At 36.1% G+C, this 21,452-nt stretch overlaps 1 protein-coding gene across 11 annotated transcripts in view; it reads right to left on the reverse strand.

The window, feature by feature from the left end:
- DLG2 (discs large MAGUK scaffold protein 2) overlaps window positions 1–21,452 on the reverse strand; it is a 1,864,788-nt gene that overhangs the window by 451,775 nt on the left and 1,391,561 nt on the right. For all 11 annotated transcript variants that reach the window (XM_087433531.1, XM_087433533.1, XM_087433536.1 and 8 more), the window contains one exon: window positions 9,807–9,943. In XM_087433531.1, the coding sequence (XP_087289657.1) occupies window positions 9,807–9,943 (137 nt within the window). The remainder of the gene's footprint in view (window positions 1–9,806; window positions 9,944–21,452) is intronic.

Here is a 21,452-nt window from a genome sequence, read left to right on the forward strand (position 1 = left end):
CTAGGGTGGCTCTGAATATTGTAACCATGGACCCCAGAAACACCTATATTGAAAAACAGAAGAGAAAAGGAATTTGTTGGTATAATACAGAGGGGATGACAAGCCAAAGATAAAGACTCTAAAGGCTAGAAACTAACTGGACTGGATTACATTACAAGTGGCACAAAAGCTCTGTTTCTGACAAGGGCTGGTTGTCTCCCTCCCCAGGCTACAGAAAGCACACAGCTTAAGAGATTATCAGTGAAAAAGAGATGTGGGCAGTGCTTATCACATTGCACTTTTGCCATTTTTAAGGTGGGCAATGAAACAATCTAGAAAACGTTACCTTCAAGCACATTTTCTGAGAATGACTTTGCTAACAGACTCTCAGACTACCAGGAAAATCTTTAGACCAGAAAGCAGAAGTTGAGGAAAGAGTGGAGGTGAGGAGTGGGAAAAGAAAAGATATTGGAGGAATAACGGTAGTTTAAAATAGTGGTAGTTCAGTTGGTTTTTATTTGGTGACTATGAAGTGTTGGAAAATTTACACAGATTTTAGTTATGGAACAGGTGGTACAATATTGGCAACAGAATGTAATGATTAAAAGAACATCTTTTGAATTATGCAGACCAGGATCTGAGTCCTGGTCCTGGCTCTTACTGGCTGTGTGATCTCGAGAAACTTATTTAATCTTCTTAGCCTCAGTTTTGACATATGTAAAATAGGTATGATAATAATCATTGCCTCAAAGGGTTATTGATTTAAACGTATTGACCTGTGTAAAGTGACATGCACATTAAAGTATTTATTAATAGCTCTTACTACTATTACTATTGTCATCACCCATCTCTGTTCCCAGGAAACAGGAATTCTTGGTGAAAATTTTCTCTGAGCATTTTCCTGTAAACATCTGTGAAGTGATGAGTTTAATTAGGGTACCGCTGATGAGGCTTCTGTGTGGTCTTTTTAAAAATTCAGAATAGTACAGGATCTGGACCAAAAAGTGCTCTTTTGTGCTGAAGTCTTCAACATGTTTTTCACGAAAGTGGGTTTATTTGGGTTAATTACATGTGTGCATTATCCTATGAACTCTCAAGATAAAGGGCCTAGAGCTGGAGCTGATTGTACGCAGAGAGAAGGGACATTAGACTGATTGGCTAGTTGCTCTTGTCATTGTGTTTCATTGTCTTTTTTCTTTTTTTTTCTTTTGCATCCAGTATCTGCCTATAATGGTGAACACTGAGCAATTGGCCTGGTTTCAGAAAAAAAATCGTGTGCATTTGAATGAAGTGTTTCCATGGGGTGCACTACACAGCAGGGGATATATGAGCAGCCTGTGTTGTGCAATAGAACAGAGGACTGAGGCCAACAAAAAGAGGTTGGAGGTGAGATGACTCAATCCCGCAAATAGAATAGGGAGCGATGAATTTGAGCATGATGCAGACAAAAGAGGGTAAACCAGCTGAAGAAAGAGACTCGCAAGAAGGGAACGTGGCAAGTGTTGTGGGAATTCAAATGAGCATAAGCAAATATATATGCGATGGTACAAAGGTTGGAGGTGTAGTGGCAGGAGAGGGTGGTAATGAGGAGGAATGGGCAACGTACAGATGGCGAGATACTGACTGTTCCATGTTCATTCAGGAATACCAATGTGGGGTGACAAACCGGGAGGTGATCAGGAACATAAAAGTTATCTAAGACATAGTGCAAGGAAATGGGAGACTCTAGAAACACTGTAAAAAACTCACAAACTCCAAAGTTAACTTTTTAAAAAGGAGACAAAGTCATTGATCACTAGACTGTAAGATAAAATAAAAAGGGAACCAATCTGATGTAATAATGTGAATGACATGAAAATAAATATGCATAAACCAAACACTAAAATCTCTGTAGAACATTGAAGTTACAGTAAGATTTATTTTAATTTAAAATTAATAACTAGGAATAAATAGGAAAAGTTAATAATGGTTATCTTTGGATAATAAATATTTTCTTATTTTTCACCTTTTCAGCAATGAGCATGCATTAGTTATGGCTAGAACCCAATTAACTCTATTTTTTAAATGAACAAGAACAAAAACTTTAAATAAGGAAGAACGTGCTCGCTTCGGCAGCACATATACTAAAATAAAGGAAGAAGAGAAACTAAGTGCAATGGCCTTATTATGAGATACTCATAGCAAGATGTCTTGAGTGATGGGAAGTTGGAATGGGAAAGAAAGAAGTTGATTTCTCAAGACCAGAGAATTGACTTAAATTTATTAGAAATAAGAGTCATATTTTAAACCTACGTGTTTTTAGAAATGAAGGCAATTTTGTATAATGAGAGTAATTTTGAATGTAGAATCAGATCTGGTTTCAATTCCTAGTTTCATGAACTTTGGTCTGACAACATATTTACTGAACATTAATTTTCTTATATGTAAAACGGGAATAATACTGATTTATTTGTTGATTTACTTGTGTTTAGAAGCAAATGGTAACATGAGCCTGAAAAGACACCGTGTAATATAAAGCAGTATATAAATTGTAATCAGATAGCATAATCAGACATAGCACTTTTACTGATCCTGCTGCTGGAAATAGTTTCTTCCTGTTTAGGGCTCTTTCTGTGAAAATGATCACCTCCTTACTTGGTACACCACTTACTCCTGCACTGCCTCTTCCCACCTCAAAGACCGACCGAACGACCTTCTCAAGGGCAATGATTAGATCTTTTTCATTTTTTTTCATCTTATTCCCAGAGCTAATACTATGTAAATAGTAGGCACTTCATAAATGTTGAAATAATAAGCTAAATGAGTTACAAAACAACAATGTGGCATACCAAAGAAAAAACAATCAAAATTCCCTATTTTATAGGAAGAATGAGGCATCTGTGTTAAGTTTTTATCTTACATTCGTGTTGAGTCAGAGAGAAAAGGACAAGGAACGAAGGTCATTCAACTAACAACACACATTTATTGGACACTCACTCTGTGTCAGGCATGGGATATAAGGATGAAGGGCTGGTACAGAATGTGAGCACCGGGTCTTATCAGCTTATAAGAGACACAATCAAAGCTCCAACAGTGTGAATTTCTTCCTCCTTCATTAATCATTCATGCATTTCTTAACCTTTTATTCCACAGAGAGAGAGAGCAAGTGGCAGTGACGTTTTGATTGACTCCAGCTTCCTCTATAGCCGTGGTCACCAAAATGGACAGTACGAAATGAACCTCAGGGCAATCCACTGGGTACAGGAAAGAATATTTGAACTTCTATTAATATTTATCACATTGATCTTCATCTTTCTATTTTTCGTGTGTTTTAAAATGTGCATAATATATTAGCACAGTGATATACGTATGCAATTTAAAGTAGAGAAATATACATATACTAGACGCAACTTTTTGTGTTTTACTGATGGAGCGTGCTATTAAAAGAATTTTAAAACCACCCCTCTGTAGTTGGCACCAATATATGATAACTATAGAGCAGGTTCTATAAACAGGGTTATTAAACTGAATACAAGCAAAGGAAATAAAAAACAATATAATGGAAGGCTTTAATCTTTAAATAAAATATGTCATTGCGATTGAATTGCATTGTAATTTTATACATTTGAGAGAAATTAGAAGGGAGGCCAAGAAATAATTATCCAGAATTTTTTTCCTGGGGTTTCAGAACGTACTCTAACTGCAGGAGACAGAGTTCGAAGGGTGAACTATTTCTAAATGCCTTTCAGCTCATTGCTGGAAATTGCTAAATGATGCTGTACCGGCCTCATAGAATGAAGGTTACCACCGAAGTCACCCTCGGGAGAAGCAGTGGAGCAGCAGCAGAGCGGGCTCGGATGTGATGAGATCAAAGTAGGACTATGGTTCTCAACCTGGTTGCACATTAGAATCATTTGGAAAACTTAAAAAAAGAAAAAAGCAAAGCATGGCTCCTACCCCAGAGATTCTGATTTGATTATTTAGGGTTGATTGAGGCCTGAGCATCCCCAGTGTTCAAAAACTTACCATGAGATTCAAACACGTAAACAGAATTGAGAACCAGAGGGGTTGAGTAAACCGTTAAAAGGAATGTTGCTTTAGAACATTGATATCTAGGTCTGAATTTAATCTCACAATTTCTTAGTATTGGAAATCTTTTGTCATTTCTGAGTTCCAACTTTCTTTTTGGGAAATTAAGAACAACAGTAATGACTGTCCTATCTCTCTCTCAAGTGTTGGAGTGAGGACTATGTGGGGAGCTGTAGGTGAAAGATCTTTTTAAGGTGTGTTGGTGGTAGTCAAGAGCCATACACAGAGAGAGTTACAGCTTTTGGTTCTTATCTAAGGTTGGTCTAATCAATGAAAGTGTTTTAAAAAAAGTCCTGTTCATTATTCAGATAATTTCTACATATTTGCATTGTCTTCAAGATGATTTTCTTATTGTATTTGGATGAAACTAGGCAATTTTGCAAATTTACCAAAATATACCAAAATTGTTAGATCCTCACAACTAATATTCATTCAGAAAATGGTATTGTTTCTACCCACATTCCCTAAATCCATTTAATGTCCTTACCATAGTATACTAACTTTGGAATACATATAAGAGATGCTCACACACAGCACATCCCAGAGTGTACTCACTGAACACTAGTTCTAGGTATTTTATAAGCATTACTTTAAGGAAAGTGTTCCTCAATAAAATACCTTTGAAAATCACACTATTTATCAAAGTTAAATTAGTTCTTTGCCTGTAGGACTTCACGGACTCTTTAATATGCTGAAGTTTGTTGATAACCTACAAGAGAAGTGAGATACAGGTTGCAGAATTTCCCAAACTTGTTTGACCACAGATCCTTTTCATGTGACACAGTAAAGAGACTAATGTTTTAAAACACACTTGGGAAACACTGATCTATGGCAATGCTGCCATGAAATAGAGGCCAAAACAGAAGGCCAAAGATGTACATGTCTTGCCCAAGGTCAGTTAGGTCCAGTTAACGTTAGCTGCCTGGGACTTGAATCCAGTTATCCCATCTCTGAGTCCATTGTCTTTCTACTTTACTTCAATGTCTCTGCTACCATTCCCCTTGTCTACTGCTTCCTTCTAAGGAAAGAAAACATACGGACTTATTCGGTGTAAAAGGTGTAAAAGTTCTCTCGCTGACAGTTTTTTCTTCAAATGTCGAGCCAAGGTTATGGAAAAAAGAGACTAAGATTATAAACTTTACATCACAATGTGACAAGAGGCTTTGACAATTAACAGTTCATGTTATCCCTGTAGAAAAGAAAATCAGATGAGTCTTGATTCAAAGTTTCTGATCTTGTGTAGAAAAAGATGAAGAAGATCACATTTCTGCCATATATGTGGCTCCATGTATCACCTTGGTAGTGCTTAATAAAAATCAGTCCGTGAAAATAAATGGAAGAATTTAAAAATTACCAAAACTGTTAACCTCTGACCATCTGTCCCATGAAGTTCAAGACCAAGAAGTAATCTATTCAGTCTGAGACTACAACACTAAGCTACTGGTACAATCCACAAAAATCAGATGTCATTCTCACTTGATAAAATAAAAAACAAAATAAAACAAAATTCTAGAGAATGATAATAGTGCCAAGTAGCAGTGGAAATTCAAAAAATTATTATTTTGGTAAAGAGAACATATACCAAGCATCTGGGTGATCCATAAAACATCAGAGAGGTCTGACATTAAAGTCATCTGATTTGAAACACTAAGAGGATTATTGCAAAGGTGACAGGCAGGATAATTTTTCCTTATAGGAGGATAAATGGAAAGGTCAGATGCTACAATATTTCCTGGGTTTTTTAAAGTGGGGGAATAACATTCTAAGGAATCAAAAGAAGTTTTGTTAAAGGGTAATCTATTTACAGAAGATAAATGGATGTGTGGTAAAATTTACTGCGAGAGAAAATGTGTGAAACGCCTTAGAAGACACAGAAGTAGAGAAGGGGCAAGACATGACTTTTCAAACAAATGTAGAAGATGGATTAGTATTCACCTTTCTGTTTCGAAGGGACAGAGCTATGAATAAAAGGAGGAATGTATAGAGAGATATATTTTGATATAATTTTAAAGAAAAAATTTCTAATGATAGTATCTAATGAAGAGTTTTGAGGAGGCATTAGGTTCTCCATTCTTACAGTATTCTAGCAGAGGTGAGGGACTACTTCACATGGCTGCTTTTTCTGTGGAATTCTAATGCTCCACATGAGAGTTGGAATAAGATCACATCTAAGATAGATACTTTTCAATTCTGAGTCATAAAAAGTACTTAGGGGGAAAAAATACCAAATATATATGGTATGATTAAGGTGGTGTCCAACATTATAGCTATTTAAGTTGAGAAACTGCAAAGGTTATTACTAAGATTCCAAAACAAAAAAAGAAAAAGAAAAAGAAAAGGACTCTGCTCTCACGGTGGGGCAGATACTGCGAGGCTTCCTGAATTGTTATGATCCAACCACGAAAGTCTAAAGAAATTAATGAGTTTGATTTTAGACCAGTTTACTTACAGAACTATGAATGAATAATGTATGGGGGAATTTTTCCTAAGAAGTGAGAGGAGAGAGTGGTGCAAATTGCTTTAGAAAGAAGAATAGCTATTTAGAGAAAAATAGAGTGTGGTCCAGCTGGTAAATCACAGAATCTAAATTATTCGTACTTCCTTTTGAGGGAGGAGAGTAGGAGAGGAGGCAGATAAAGAACATATGAATGCAGGGTAGTAAAGGGAAGAGGAGGTGGAAAGAAATGACAGAAGGGGAGCATTAATAAATATTTTTGGATTGAAGCAAGATAATTGGTCTTTCAGGGTGGCTACCATGATTTTTTTTCTTTCTTCTCTCCCTCAGGGTCATTTTTCTTTCAGATTATTATAAAATGAATCATTTTCTTTTATTTCCAGATTCAGCCTGGCAGTTGTCTCGGAAGTACTAATTATGTTTTCCTTACATAACAGAGGAGAGACCTATTATTGTTGAAGGTTCATTTTTTTTTTTAACTATACTTTAAAACTCAAAACAGTTAAGGATTATGTCACAGCTATTTTTAAAATCATTACATCTACAATGAATATCAAGAAAATGGTAATGGAAAAATAGCATGGTGCCTGGAAAATCCTTTGACAGAATTATTTGGACTTTGAGTTGGTTTTTTTTTTTAAGAATTTTAAAATAAAGCTAGAAACTTAAACAGAACTTCAAGAAATTGGCACACAACATTTAGCATAATATTACAATAGCAGCAGTTGAAGAAATACCAGAAGAGTTGTCTATAACCAAACTCTTATAGAACAATGAGTCAAAGGTCCAATCAGTCACTATCTATGATATTCATTACTTCAGAATGAAACTGTTCTCTTCATTTTTCAATTCAACACTATGTAGAAGATGGATATCACTGTTTATTTTATTCCCAAGTCAACAAACAATAAAGTTTATATTCTTGAGAGAAGTTGTTAGGTTTTACACTCCAATAACACTTTTCTGGTTCAGAAGACACAGCATCATAAGAACCAGCTTTTAGACCAAAGCCAAAAAATCAAGCAAACAAAAAGAATTCAGGACGTCTCAAGAATGAAAATGGTAGTTCTACTATATAGCATAGTGCTTATAGCTAACAATACTGCATTGCATACTTAAAATTTGCTAAGAGGGTAGATCTTATGTTAAGTGTTCTCACCACATACACGCATACAAAATAATAATAATGATGATGATGATGGGGGTGGGAGGAAACTTTAGCAGGTGATGGATATATTTATGGCTTTGATGGTGGTGATGGTTTCATGGGTGTATACTTATCCTCCAACTCATGGAGCTGTATACATTAAATAAGTACAGCTTTTTACATGTCAACCATACTTCAATAAAGTGATTAAAAAAAAAAAAGAAAAAAAAGAAAAGAGAATGGTAGTAAAGGATATTACCTTTCAGGTAGTAAGGAGCCCAAAAACTCTTAGTGGCAATTTTGACTAAAGCCTTCAATGCCACATTTTTTGCCCATCCAGTTTGACCACACAATTTCTCCTAACAGAGTTCCTTCCTGAGTAGTGGCTATTGCCTGGGATATGGTAGGTGCCCAACATATTACTTATTAAATTAAAGGAATTAATGAATGACTGAATGACAAGTAAAGAAAGGAAGGAAAGAAGTGAATGACAAATTCCAGAAAACAAATGCAAAGACCATGCTTGGTGGTTACAAGCATGGATGTAAGCCAGACTGCCTGGATTTGAAATCCAGTTCTGTCCATTGTTACCTATATAACCATGGCCAAGTTAGGAAACTTCTCTATACCTCAGTTTCGTTTTGTTTACATAAAATAGGCTTTTGTGAGAAATATATGTTACATTACAGAAAAGCACTTTTAAAAGTACATGGAGCATATAGTAAATGCCAAATAAACGTTAGTTATCAAGATTATTATAAAGGTCTTATCCAGATAATTCAATACAAAGCTCACTGACAACTATGAAATTAGACCAGTGGGACTAAAGACAAGCTGTCTAGAGGCCAGGGAAGTGAGTAAAATGGACTTCATGGTGCAATATCCAAAACTTGCACATGTCCTAGAAATTACTATTCTGTTGAGATTGTATAGATTAATACTTTCCAAACATTTCTCAGGTAAGTGTTGGACATAATGTCTCCTTGCAGATGTAGATTAGAGGCCCTGTTGTACAAGGGCAGACATATGACTAGATATGGCTAGATATACTTATCTTACCTGAGAGCTATCTTCTATTATTTTTAAATATTTGATTATTATTCTATAGATTTGGTATAAAATTTAAACTGAAATGAAGCAGTTTTACTAAGTGCAATCCCAAATGTTTTACTGCTTATAATTGCATTAATTTTGCTTTATTTTATCATATAACTCCATGGCTCAGACAGGGGCGCTGTGTGTTGGTGTCAATCATTGCCCAGGGCTCCTGAAGCACGTGAGCAGCTGGCAAATAACATAGCTGTAACCCTGTCTGATGGCAGAGGAGGACGGGATTCATTTACGTGTGTGATAGAACTCAGATTATGAATTCTTGGAAGTCAAGGACTGTGTCTACACTGGTTAAACAAAGGCATACAGAGAGATATAGAAATGTAGATATCAATAAACCAGATAGTATTGTTCCCTTTGTTATACAAAGCCCACCTGTCTAGCAGTCTGGATTTAGCAGACTGGCTGATAGGAGATGGATTACATTGGAAGAACAACGTATAATCTTAGTGCCTTGTGTATTTATAAAAACTGGTGAAAATTTAGATCTCTGTTTTTAAAATGTCAACAGATCTGATACATGTACCTTTGAGATCTCTTACCACAAAATCTGCTCTCCTTTCTTTTCTATTTCTGCCCATGGTCACTGCTATGAACTGAATCACTCCCCTCCTCCCTCCAATTCATGTGTTGAAGTTCTAACCCCCAATATGACTGTATTTGGAGATAGGGTCTTTAGGAGGTAATTACGGTTATTAATTAAACGAGTCAAGGGTGGAGCCCTAATCTGATAGGAGTAGTGGCCTTATAAGAAGAGAAAGAGAGAGAAATCTCTCTGTCTCTCAGTACACACACAGAAGAAAGGCCATGAGGACATAGCAAGATAGTTGTCTGCAAGCCAGGAAGAGAGACCTCACCAGAAACTGAATGGGCCAGAACCTTGATCTTGAATTTCCCAGCTTCCAGAACTGTGAGAAAATTATCTGTTGTTTAAGCCACATAGTCTATGGTATTTTGTTATGGCAGCCTGAACCGCCTAAGACAATCATTCACTGGGAAAAAAGAGCTTTATAAATATACACATAGTTTTGCTTGAGTTACACTCACCATTAGTAGTCTGTCTCCTACTTGCAACCTGCCATCTTTTTGTGCAGCTCCTCCATCTATAATTTTAGTTACATAAATGCTGTTGTCTCCAGGAATGTGCTGGTTCCCCACACCTCCTGCAATGCTGAAGCCTAAACCTATGGGAAAGGAACAGAAAAAGGAAAGACTTGTTTTTTTTTTTTTTAAAGAAAATGAAACTAGCCACATTTCAAAAGTTAAAAAAAATTAATCTTCAATTAATTACAACAGTAATAAATAACAGTAAGGATTTTACTTCAATTGATTTTGTTCTTCTCTAAATATTTGAAAGGCTGTTGATTAATGCCAATGAGGCAAAGCTCTTGAAGTCAATCTCATGTAGCTATTAGTTTTGTTCTATTCTAAGACTGTACACCTAACTGTTGTTCCCTAGGTAATCAGTTCATAATGGGTGACTGGCCAGAATAGGGAACAGGAAAAAGGCTGTGGAAGGATCCTGGGTGAGTCAGGCAAAACGCAAGTTCAGTCCTGCTCATGTTGAGTTTATGGTTCATCTCTGTTATTGCTGTTACTCTAGCATAGAGAACAGAAGTATTGCCAATCATTTGGGTAGAGGTCTAGATACTCTGGACATTTCAGGATAAAATTACAGCTAATAATTTCAGAGAGAAGATAAGAAAAAGAAGCTAGATGCTTGCCCTTCATGTTTTCTTCTCTGGCCATCCTGTCATATTTTCACACTTCTGTTATTAACTGATGATGAGACTAGTCACACACACTAAATGAATCATCCCTGTACACAGTCTAAAGAATAAAGAAATAGATTATATACTTTGACTTCATTATTTTTCTAATAAACTACAGAATATCAAATCATTTTAAACATGGCAATTTTCTATTCTGAGAGATGAATTTTGCTATACTATGGCGTACAAAACTCTTATTTATATTAAACTATGGAATGATAAGAATAGAGTTATTAAAAAAATTATTGTTGAGTCCACTTTAAAAGAATGACTGATATACTCTTTAAAGGTATAAGAATTAAAAAGTCCTTTTCAGAATATGATTGAATACACATTCAGTATAATACTTGTAGCATATATTTTCATTGAATTTTAAAATTAACATGAAAGTTACCCAGAAAGATAGATATAAATCAAAGGCTTTTGTTACTAAAGACATAGAGAATTTCTGTAACTTACTTGGCTCAAGAAATTTTTTTAAAAACCACACACCTAGTCACCTAGCGTACATACACTTGTTTTAAGATAAAACAATCATAAAAATTTTTGGCACTTTATACAGCAATGAAAAACACTTTAAAAAATATCCCATTTCACTATGCTTTTATTGAATAAATATTGAGTAGGCCCATGTGCTCTTAAGATGGCATAAATGATTAGTTAATGGAAAAATAATGGAATAGTAAATTATAAAGTAACACCTTTGGAATTATATTTGAAACAAAATGATCTTTTTGTTAAATTAACTATAATTGTTTTTAAAAATAAATGGAAAATGGATTTAAATTGATAGAGGAATTAAAATAAGTGTTATCTAATTTCCTACTAACGAAGGTAATTATTCTTTATTGATGCTTTGACACCCCGTAGATCTATAAATGTCTTTGTTTCCCTCAGATTTAAAGAATTTGCTTATCAAGCAAAAGATGATGCACAAGAGTAAATAAAATGTTCCCAACTGCCTTTTCCTATGAAATTTGAAATACACATCAGCTCATGTTTTCCAAAACTGTTACTTCATATTTATATACCATTACTGGGGAGTTTGAAAAATATATTTACAAAAGATTCATAGCACATGCTAGGATCAATCCACTGCATTTGTAATAGTACAGAAGTCATTCCAAACTGTGGAAAGAAAAGGTTAAAACAAATCCGGGGACTCTGATTTACATTCACTATGCCTACAGTAAATGCCATAGATAGTCTGAGTTACAGAAGAGCTAAGGAAACAAATTACCACTGTAAACAAAGTTAAGTACAACAAAGAGAATAACTATGTAGTTGACATTTGAAGTTTAAGATTGTACCAACACAATGAAATCACTATGGATACTTTAGACAAAAATATGTGAGCTAAAAAGGAAATAACTTTTTTTCAGAGATTAGGTTTAAGTACTTCTTTTTAACTGGTGACTCTCCTCAAGGTGGAGCCAGGTATATTTACCAAGAGTCAGAGAATGTCTCTGATGGTAAGGAACTAAAAATTTTCCCTGATGTTTCTTATTTAGATAGAACATGGATACATTTAAATACAATCAACATTTAATCAACACTCAACCATATCCTGGATATTCAATTCAATATGGTAAGTAAATGTGTAGCTTACATGTCTACAACCAGAACACAAGTTTATTTACAGGTGAGAGTATCTATCTGTGTTATAAAATTAAATCTGTCTCTATCCATTGATTCACTTATTCTTTCATTCACTAACTCACTCATATACCCATTCATTGAACAAGCATCTCCTGAATACATACTATGCAGTGTACAACTAGCTGCTATCGATTGTGGCCAACATAAATGGAATGCAAAGGAATGGGTTGACCAGAAACACTATCGAGATAGTGATCCATGAGTGAACTAATATGAGTGAGGGTAGTTGAACCTGGTTGAATATTCTAAACCCAGATGATGCCAGTGATTTTTGGAAGATGACTCTGTGAAGAAAAATGTGGGCTAGGACCACTGAGAAATAAGGCCAGGTCCAAAAGATCAGTTTGCATGCACTGGGTGTTCATTGCATACACTCTATTAAAGCAGGGGCAGGCTGTCTACATTATAGGACCATTGTCTCATTAGCTAATATTCCCCTCCTTCACTCAACTCTAGACACTCTTGTAGCCTTGATATCTCTAGAACTTGCCAGACATGCTACCACCTTAGGGCCTTTGCTCTAGCTGTTCCTGCTCGGTGAAAAGAGTTGATAGGTCTCACCAAAAGAAACTGACTCCAACACTATCTACTGTGGAATATTTGGCTATTAAGAATAATACTAAACATGCCTATGCATGTGCCAGTAATAAACAAGGCTGATACATAAAAATGTAAGTATTAAAATCACAAAAGGAAGTAAATTAGTGGATATTTCAGTAGTCTAGCAAAGGAAAAAAGCATGTGAAATTTAAACACCTAATTCCCTAAGCAATTAAAAACTGATCTGTTTGACAAATATGTGATGTGCAAGCAATTTCAGGATGCATTTATTGCATAAAGGTGGGTTCCTCTTTCCATATTTCTTGCATATCCCCAAATTGTAATTCTTCATGTTAACATATGAGATGCAGGCATAGGAAAAGGAATGTCTGAACCTTGTTAAAGGCTTTAATTTAACCTTTTTTCTACACAAAATGTTTTCCTTATTCTATAAAAACAGAACACCAGGAATGGATCACAGTTCACTCTTTTCCCTTTTGCCTGCCTATGCTGAAGAGCAGGTGTCAATGAGAGGCATGGGTCCTGAAAGCAGAAGTCTTGGCAGCACAGATTGATACTGTTCTTGAGAAGCTCTGAATAAAAACTCAAATGCTTAAACGAGTCGTATGAGTACAATGCACCCATATATTCTTAGTGGGTGTAAATAACTAAGCCCCACGATGTCTTATAACCATTCAATAACTTGGTTCAACTTTATTTTCTGTGACTTTACTAGGAGAACATTCTGAGGTTTCTCCAACAATTTAATATTATTAATCAGACTGTTTCTCTAAGAGTTCATCTAGAATCTGCTAAGTAAGATGCTTACTGCCTTGCAAAGAATGCTAGCGGTGTTCTGTACATTCTGACTGCATGTTTTTATTAAAGGAAACACAAAATCCATCCTGAATCTTGGCTGGCCCTGTCTTAGAAAACACCCACCCAAGCAGGCAGCTTAACTTCTGAACATGCATGCATTTCAGATGAAAAACAAAAAATTTACCCACGCATTTGGTCTACGCAGATAACAGGCTATTTGACATCTCTTCTCCTTTGGAAAAAAAAGTTGCTTTAAAAAAATACCAAAAATGCACCTTTTATTTTAATTTGAGAGATAATTATTCTCATTGGGCATAGCACATATGACTAATTAAAAGCCAAAGCTTTATTTTCTTATTCTCTGGATTCTCCCTGGGTTCGAAAGACAAAGTCTGGAGTTGAAACAAGCGATTCTGTTTAAAATCCCTAAGGCACTGGCTAAGTATGCTCAATCCTGCTTAAGGAAGCTCTCACAGATCACCCAATTAACTTACCACAGTCAATGTTCCAAACTTTTTTCTCTCACTATGTATTTCATAATGCCCACTCATACTTTTAGCACATCACTTTAATGCCTATTTTACTGTAAAAAGTCCCTATGTCTATACCTATCCCTTCTGCTTTCCCTTTGCTCAAAGGAAGAAGCATCATTTCTCTTTTCTAAATCTATATCTTCCCCTCCACTCTAGGACTTTACTCGTTATTCCTTTTTTTCCCCTCTACAATATCCAGTCTCTTACCATCAATGCTTTTCTTCTCTTTTGTCTTTAACCATGCCTCTGTTCTAATCTGAAAAGATCTTCTCTTGAAATTTCTTCAGCATCCTTACCATAAGAGCTGAAGTTTTTAAACAGTGATCTATAGTCACTAATTCCATTTCCATATCACATACACCTTCCTCAGTCTCATCCATCTGGCTCCATATACCACAATCTATTCGCATGGCATCTGTCACAGGTTGAATTATGTCTCCTCAAAAGATATGCTGAAGTCCTAAGACATGGTACCTGTGAATGTGACTTTATTTGGAAATAGGGTCTTTGCAGATGTAATCAATTTAAGATGAGGTTATACTCCTTTATGGTGCGCCTTGATCCAATGATTGGTGTCCTTGTAAGAAATGGGAATTTGGACCCAGAAATACAGAGACACAGAAGGAAGAAGGCATGTGACGACAGAGGCAGAGATTACAGCGATGCATCTACAAGCCAAGGAATGCCAAGGATTGCCAGCAACCGCCAAAAACGAGGGGACAGATGTGGAATGAACTCTCCCTCAGAGCTCTCTAGAAGGAATGAATCTTGCTGATATCTTGATCTCAGACTTCCAGGCTCCAGAACTGCGAGAGAATAAATTTATGTTGTTTAAAGCCACCCAGTTTGTGGTCATTTGTCATGGCAGCCCCAGGAAACGAATACAGAATCTAATCTTTATGGTCTGAGTGGTTGTACATATATATCTACTTCTTTTTTTCTTTCTAATGAAATCATATTGATAAATTGAGATATATATATTTTAGTGTCATCCCTTCTTATAATGGGGCTGAGTGACATAAGTACAAACCAGTTCCACCAGGCAAGAAGCCCAGTCATGTAGAATTTTCCTCCAGAAGGCCTGAAAATCTCTGATGGGCCTTTGCTCTTTCTGCATTACATAGAACACTACTGATTACTTTTCCATTCCTATCCTCATAACATTATACCACCCTATTTATTCATATTATTTATCTTCATTGTATTGCTCTAAAACAGTGGTTCTCAGAATGCAGTCCTCACACTAGTAGCATTAGCATCACACAGGAGCTTGACAGAAATGCTCATTTGGGGGCCCATGCCAGATATACTGAATTAGAAACTTTGGGGATGCATGCTAAATTTGACAACCGTTCCTCTAAAATAATAGTTATTCCCCAAGGCATGCTCCACAGAATCCTTTTCTCCCTATAATCTCTTTCTTGTGGAGAACCCGTCTCCTTAGCGTCAATTACCACTGCTATGTTGATAGCGCTCAAACTTTGTATAGCTCCAACACTCTCTTGGGCTTGATTTGTCACCTCAAACTCACAAGCTTGAAAGAATGCATTCATAACCTTCCTTCAAAACTGGCTTGCTTTCCTGTCTTCTGCTTTTCCAATTAGATTAATATTTCAGATTAAACTGGAAGCTCTTTGATGTTTGGCCTCACTATGGTCATCATTGCATCCCAGGGCCTATTATGATACCTGGCAGAGAGTTGCCAGACAATATTTATTGTGACAGAGTATAATATAGTAGTTGTTATTAAGTTTTATCAGAAGTCTCAGCATATATATGTATATGTATACACACACATATATAAATATAAATATGTTACTCCTCTCCACTGCTACTTCACTAAATCAAGTGCTTATCAAGTCATGCCTGCTTTATTGTAAAAGGCTTATGACCTGATTCAAATCTTTCTTTGATTCTAATCTTTCCCTGCCTGATTCTCCAATCTATTCTGCAAATATTTTCCAGGTTATTTTTTTCCTAAACTTCTACATTCGTTATGTTGCTTTTATTTGAAATTGCCTATCACTGTTCATTTTCTACAGAAATTCTAAATATCCTCTTACTATTACTTTCTTCTCTGCTATTAAGCTTCTCCCAGGTAAGCTGATCTCGCTGTGGTGTTTTTATATTGTTACGCCCGTTCCCCACACCTGAAATGCCTTCACCACTTTAATTTTCAAGACCACTGAAGTCTTTGCCAACTCAAACCTACTATGGTAGTTCATTTCTAAGCTGAACTCCAGTAGAACCAACTATCTGTATCAACCTTTTCACTTCTATTTAAATAGAATGAGTTAACTCATTCAACAAACACTTATTGATGACTACTCATGTGCCAAGTACTAGTGTAAACATTGTGGTTCCATCAGTGAATTAGAGATCTATTGTTCTTGTCCTCATGCAGCTGTAGGACAAGTAAAGAGGAATGAAAACCCAGTGTGATAAGTGTTGTTGGAGAGGAACAGGGGCTATAGGAGCACATAGGTGGGCCACCTATCTTGGTTTGGGGAGGGGTGTCAGAGAAGGCCAACTGTCTTGATATCCAATCTGAGACCTGAAAGATGAAAGAGAGCCAGGAAAAAGAAGAGAGTGGAGAGAGAACATCCCTGTAGACGGAAACATGCATTCAAAGACCCAGAGCTGAGAGATAGCATGGCTTATTTGAGAAAGCAATAAGTAGTCTTAGGCAAAGGAGCTGCTCAGGAAGAGAGGAACCATATCTGCTGCACTCACCAATGTACACTTAGCTCCTGATACCGTGCTTAACAAATAGTTTGGGATAAATGAACAAATGGAGACAGGAGTGCATTTTCTCCACTGAATTAGGAGGGAAGGAGAAAATGATGGTGTAGATAAAGGTTAAGATTATGGATTTAATGACAGGATATTAAAGAAGTTGTTATCTTCAATTTACTCTGATAAGAAATAGTGGTCATTGGCCAAAATGAGGGAAGTAGTGAGGTCGGAGATCTGAAGAAAGTACAGAAAATTTGAAATATCTATTAGGGAAAATGAAAGATATAATTGATTAGAGAAAGCAGAAAAATTGCAAGGAACTGTTGATTATCTAGTTAGGGTTCAGTGACTATGAATTAATGATAGCACTATTCTAGCAATTTTTTTTTTCCTCCAGTAATTCTCAGCAGCCTGGGTATAAGCACAGAAAGTGTAAGCAGTTAGATTGAATCACTTCACAAATTAATCTTTTATGTGCATTGATCTTCCCTCTTCAACTAAATTATATAATCTTAGAAAGTGGGGGTTGCATAAAACAGACCAGGTTGAGCACAGTGCTGGCATATAGTAATCATTCACTGAATATTTGCGGAATGAATTAATGACTGAATTGTTCAATCACATGACATAGGTATACTTTTAAATGTGAAAACAACCCGCATTAACAAAGATGTACATACTTTAGCTGACTTGCTATAGCTCAAGAAAAAAAGAGGGACCAAAGATAATTCATATTGAGCATTTTTAATGTGCCAACTACTATGCTGTGTGCTGGGGAATTAATAAAGAATATATCAGTGTCTTCCCTAAAGGAACAATAGAAATGACCAATGAGAGACATATTTACTCTTTATTAACTCCAAGAATGATCAACTTGCTTTCATCCTTACAAACAAATGAAATAACCTGCTCTGATCACAGGTGACTGCTTATGGGCCATGACAGAGTGTGATTAGACGCTCTAGTCCTGGTTTATATAGTCTAGTTTATTGTATTTGAAATAGAATATCCTCCAAGCTTCCAGCAGTAAAATATAACCTAAGTGATAGGTGCTGCCTCTACCTATCAACCATGTCTGTCTGTGTGATTTTTCCAGGCTAATTCTAGCTGCCAGTGCAAACCAAGGTCATTAACATTGACCTCTGAATACCATCCAGACTGCTTGGAGGCATACAGATCCCAGCACACAGTCATCAAAATAACAGATTATTTAAGAGATGTAAATATCAACTCACATGTTGAAGTCTGATGGTAATGTCCCAGCTGGCAGGGTTGTTGCTGGGGAAAGCAGGCTGAAAAACCTAAAGGGTAACTGGATGGGTCTTGATAAATTTCCATCCACAAAGGCTCTTATCTAGTATCATCTCCTCTGCAAAGTTCTTCCTAATCTCTACTCCTTTAAATTAAAAGTAATCTCTCTCCACTGACCACCTATAATGCTGTATCTCTCCCTCACCTTTAATGACACGTCATTTACTACATTGAATAAGGGTATAGTTATTTATAGGAAGGGTAGATATTTAGAACATATAACAGTTGGTATAGCATGGACACCAACCAATGAGAACAGGTACCTGCCATAAACAATTGCTGAGATATGCACCACCTGTCAGCTCTGCTGTAGGAGTATCTCACCCCCCCTTGTTGCATGGTTAACATTTTGAAGGTAGAAGGAGTAATAACGCTTTTATTTATGTTCCGCTGGAGTGTTACGAACAAAGTAAATACTCCAAAACTAATTTTTAAAATTAATTAATGAATTAAATAAAGATCACTGGCTTCTTCTTCCATGAGCACACTTTTATGGACTGTACAGGAAAGGGCTCAGGCTGGTAAGATAATATGGTGAGTTACTTCATTCATTCATTAAAAAACATTCAGTTTCAGGCTATATTAGTTTTCTAGGGCTGCCGCAACAAAGTGCCACAAACTGGGTGATTTAAATGATGGAAATTTATTGCCTGACAGTTTTGGAGTCTAGAAGTCCAAGATCAAGGCATCAGCAGGGTTGGTTCCTTCTGAGGGCTGTGGGGGAGAATCTGTTCCATGCTTCTCTCCTAGCTTCCGGTGTCTTGCTGGTAACTCTGGCATTCCTTGGCTTATAGATGCATCACTCCAATATCTGCCTTCACCTTCACAAGACACTCTCCTTGTGTATGTGTCTGTCTCTGTGTCCAACTTTCCTCTTTTTATAAGGACACTAGTCATATTGGATTACAGCCTATCATAATGAGCTCATCTTAACTTGATCATCAGCAAAAACTCTATTTCCAAATAAGGTCATATTCACAGAGAGTTAAGACTTCAAAATCTTTTGCAGGGACACAATTCAACTCATGACACTGGCACTGGGAAAGATAAATATGAATAGGACACAGTTCCTGTCCTCAAGGAGAGCATAGACCACAGTGGAAGGAATGACAAGTAAACAGAGCATAAGCCAGTGTTTTGGGGGAAAGCCAGTAGGGTCAAGGAAAACTTGCAGAGATGGTGACAGCTGAGCTGAGCCTTGTTGAATGGGTAGAAGAAGAGAGACAGTGAGAAATTCTAAGCAGAGGGAGGGAATAACTTATAGAAAGTTACATACAGCCTTGGTCATTGTGGTCAAATGAGTGAATGGGGTTAGGAGGAGATACTGAGAACTGAAGCTGGAGATATAGAGGCTTGCGAAGGTCCAGAAGTGCTGTATTAAGGAGTTTGGATGTTATATTAGTAGCAATGGGAAGCCTTTGAAGAGTTTTAAGCAGCAGAATGACAAGATCAGATTTGGTCTCTCCCAATTTCCCTCATTACTGTCTGCTGTTGTTTTAAAAAATACATTAAATTATATTCTGTGTGGTTGGGAAGATATTCTATTTTTTTATGATAAGGCATAATTTTTTTCCTTCCCACTTTTTTACCTTTGTTATTCAATATATTCAGTTACCACTCATTAAAACTCACTTTGGGGAAAATTCTTTTTTCTCCTTAATCCGTCCCCTCCCTTACTCCATTTGTCACAGCCTATTCATAAAAGCAAATTTTGAAATATAAAATATGACATCAACAGGCATCTGTAATCTGCCAAACATCTAAAGAGCTAACTCTAAATTCATAAATTCATTTATAAGCATATTGTAATTCACCAAAGATTTCAAATGGTCATTTTCAGCAGACGTCTGGCTTCACTACGTCACTTGATCATCCTTATGAGGCTCTTTGTAAAAGAGATAATTGTAAAATCTGGATTCACCTTGGGTCCTAGGAAGGAGTGAGAGTTATGCAATTGAAATAATTACAGAAGTACCTCTTTTTGCAAGGACATTTTTCTCACTATGAAACAATGAAGGACTTACTCACTATGGCTCAAATTTACGAAGTGGCTAACCAATATTTCTAGTATTTATTACACAATTGCAGACATGCCAAAGAGGATGTTTGAAACCTTTGAGCAACAGAGGCTCCTTTACTACATTATGTATGACAACTGCTAATATCTTCAATTACACAACAATTGAACTAAGGTACTTTTGCTTCGCCATAAAATCTGGTTCATTGGGAATAAAGGTCTTTTATATCAAGTCTTTTAATCTTTACAACAATCTATTCTATGTTGCATATCCAATTGCACAAAGCATGAAGCATGTGCCTTTGGCTTTAATCTTATACTTTCACCCAAGTAGGTTTAATTTTCACAAAGAAATGCTCTGTATTTGAATCTCTTTGAGGCCTGCTTAACAATCATGTGAAAGAAGAACAAAGCAGGAAGCATCACACTTCCTGATTTCAAGCTATAGTAATCAAAACAGCATGGTACTGGCATAAAAACAGACAAATTAGATCAATGGAACAGAATTGAGAGCCCAGAAATAAATCCAAGCATATACAGTCAATTAATATCTGACAAGGAGCCAAGAGTACTCAATGGAGAAAAGATGGTCTCTTCAATAAATGGTGCTGGGAAAATTGGATGTTCACATGTATAAGAATGAAAGTAGACCCTGATCTTACACTAGTCACAAAAATTAACTCAAAATGGATTAAAGACTTAAATGTAAGATCCGAAACCATGAAACTCCTAGAAGAAAACACAGGAAAAAAACCTCCTTGACATGGGTCTTGGCAATGACTTTTTGGATATGACAAGCAACAAAATAAAAATAAACAAGTGGGACTACATCAAACTGAAAAGCTTCTGCACAGCAAAGGAAACAATCAACAAGGTGAAAAGACAATGTATGGAATGGGAAAAAATATTTGCAAACCATGTATCTGATAAGGGGCTGATATTCAAAATATACAAAAACTCATACAACTCAATAGCAAAAAAACAACTCAATTAAAAAATGGGCAAAAGAGCTGAATAGATATTTTCACAAAGAAAATATATAAATGGCCAACAGGTTGATGAAAAGATCCTCAACATCACTAGTCATTAGGGAAATGCAAATCAAAACTACAATGATAGAACGGCTATTATCAAAAATACAAGAAATAACAAGTGTTGGTGAGGATACAGAGAAAAGGGAACCCTTCTGCACTGTTGGTAAAATTGTAAACTGGTACAACCACTATGAAAAACAATATGAAGGATCCTCAAAAAATTAAAAGTAGAACTACAATATGATCCAGCAATTCTACTTCTGGGAATATAT

This window comes from Ceratotherium simum, chromosome 7 (genome assembly GCF_057802395.1).
Source record: "Ceratotherium simum simum isolate JZ-2026a chromosome 7, ASM5780239v1, whole genome shotgun sequence".
NCBI lineage: Eukaryota > Metazoa > Chordata > Mammalia > Perissodactyla > Rhinocerotidae > Ceratotherium > Ceratotherium simum.